The sequence below is a fragment of the Mustela nigripes genome, chromosome 2, assembly GCF_022355385.1.
Source record: "Mustela nigripes isolate SB6536 chromosome 2, MUSNIG.SB6536, whole genome shotgun sequence".
Classification (NCBI taxonomy): Eukaryota; Metazoa; Chordata; class Mammalia; order Carnivora; family Mustelidae; genus Mustela; species Mustela nigripes.
In genome coordinates, this window is record NC_081558.1 from 184392395 (window position 1) to 184394469 (window position 2075).

General features: G+C 41.3%; 1 protein-coding gene across 1 annotated transcript; it reads left to right on the forward strand.

Annotated features, from left to right (window-relative positions):
• The first annotated feature begins 628 nt into the window (after positions 1–628).
• Positions 629–1402, forward strand: LOC132010258 (intersectin-1-like). Its single transcript, XM_059388174.1, has one exon. It carries the CDS (start codon positions 655–657, stop codon positions 1345–1347), a length of 693 nt encoding a protein of 230 aa, XP_059244157.1. The 5' UTR covers positions 629–654; the 3' UTR covers positions 1348–1402.
• The last annotated feature ends 673 nt before the right edge of the window (positions 1403–2075 follow it).

Sequence of the window (2075 nt, forward strand, 5' to 3'; positions counted from 1 at the left end):
TAAAGATCATCAATTACCTGTAAGTCTATCCTCCTCTTCCTTCATATGAAATAATGAGTACCAGAAATTGACAAAGTACTCCGTACTATTTAAAATAGATATACTATTTATCCTAATATCTGAAACACTCAATTTAAACAAAAACGTACATTTTTGTTCTGAAATATTATTTCTTACCTCATTAAAACTAGTGATCCCTTCTTCGTTATCAGATAAATTTACAGAAAGCAAACATAGTTGAGCAACTCTTAAGAGGTATCTAACACTTAAAGAAAAATGATATTTATGGAATTTCTTTAGCTAAAATGAGGCAAATTATAAGGCCAGGTGAGAAGAATAGGAAATAAGGAATACTTTCTCCTAATCTAAGTAGGAGCCTATAACCAGGAATCTACTATGGTAATTTTTTTTCCTTATTTTTTTTCCTCTATCTTCAAGCCATTTAGCTTAGTTGGTCTGAGTAAATTTTAAGCTTAATCCAGTTAATTTTGAACTCACTAGTTGGCAGAAAAATAAATGCCCTTGGTAAACAGGGACCAGGCATTATGATGTGAAACGTTCACTATTATGGGTCAGGCAATTTAAACACATACTACATTTACAGATTTTATGTTAAAAATATTCATTTCAGGGCCCATAAGGAAATCTACAAGCATGGATTCTGGTTCTTCAGAAAGTCCCGCTAGTCTGAAGAGAGTAGCGTCGCCAGCAGCCAAGCCAGCTGTTTCTGGAGAAGAATTTATTGCCATGTACACTTACGAGAGTTCTGAGCAAGGCGATTTAACCTTTCAGCAAGGGGATGTGATTTTGGTTACCAAGAAAGATGGTGACTGGTGGACAGGAACAGTGGGCGACAAGTCCGGAGTCTTCCCTTCTAACTATGTGAGGCTTAAGGACTCAGAGGGCTCTGGAACTGCTGGGAAAACAGGGAGTTTAGGAAAAAAACCTGAAATCGCGCAGGGGATCGCCTGCTACATGGCCACCGGCCCTGAGCAGCTCACTCTGGCCCCTGGTCAGCTGATTCTGATCCGGAAAAAGAACCCAGGTGGTTGGTGGGAAGGAGAGCTGCAAGCACGTGGGAAGAAGCGCCAGATAGGCTGGTTCCCTGCTAATTACGTAAAACTTCTAAGCCCCGGGACAAGCAAAATCACTCGAACGGAGCCCCCGAAGCCGACAGCGCTCCTGGCAGTGTGCCAGGTCATCGGCGTGTATGACTACAGCGCCCAGAATGACGACGAGCTGGCCTTCAGCAAGAGCCAGATCATCAACGTCCTCAACAAGGACGACCCCGACTGGTGGAGAGGGGAGGTCAGCGGCCAGGTGGGGCTCTTCCCCTCCAACTACTGAAGCTGAGCGCGGACACCGACCCAAGCCAGCAATGAATCATATGTTGTCCATCCCCCCCCCCACCCCAGGCTTGAAAGTCCTCAAAGAGACCCACTATCCCATATCACTGCCCAGAGGGATGATGGGAGATGCAGCCTTGATCATGTGACTTCCAGCATGATCACCTACTGCCTTCTGAGTAGAAGAACTCACTGCAGAGCAGTTTACCTCATTTTACCTTAGTTGCATGTGATGACAGTGTGGAGCTATTACTTAACAGAGCTAGAAGCGAACCTTACAAAAAATACACAGGGTAGTGGGTCCTTTTGTGGCTTTCCTAGTGACTCAAATTGATGTCCCCGCCCCACCTTTGCACAGGTGCTTTCAGTAGTTTTAAAAGTGTTTTTTAAAAAAACTATATTTTAGCCTTTTAATAAAAATCAATCAATTACTCCTTTGCTATTTCGGTTTTGCAAAAAGACCCACTATCAAGGAATGCTGCATGTGCTATTAAAAAAAATGTTCCAAATGTCCATAAAAAAATTATTATTTTTATTACCTTATGTGCTGTGTTCCTTGAATTTATAAAAAATTAATTTTTGTGAATAAATGATGGCTTTATAGGCAAAATGTTTATATGAGTACATTCACAGCTTATACACCCTTTTTTTTTTGTTTTCAAAAATGTCATTTTTCCATTTTTTTTAAAGTCCTTGTTCATACATCATTAGCTTTAAGCCCCTCCTTTT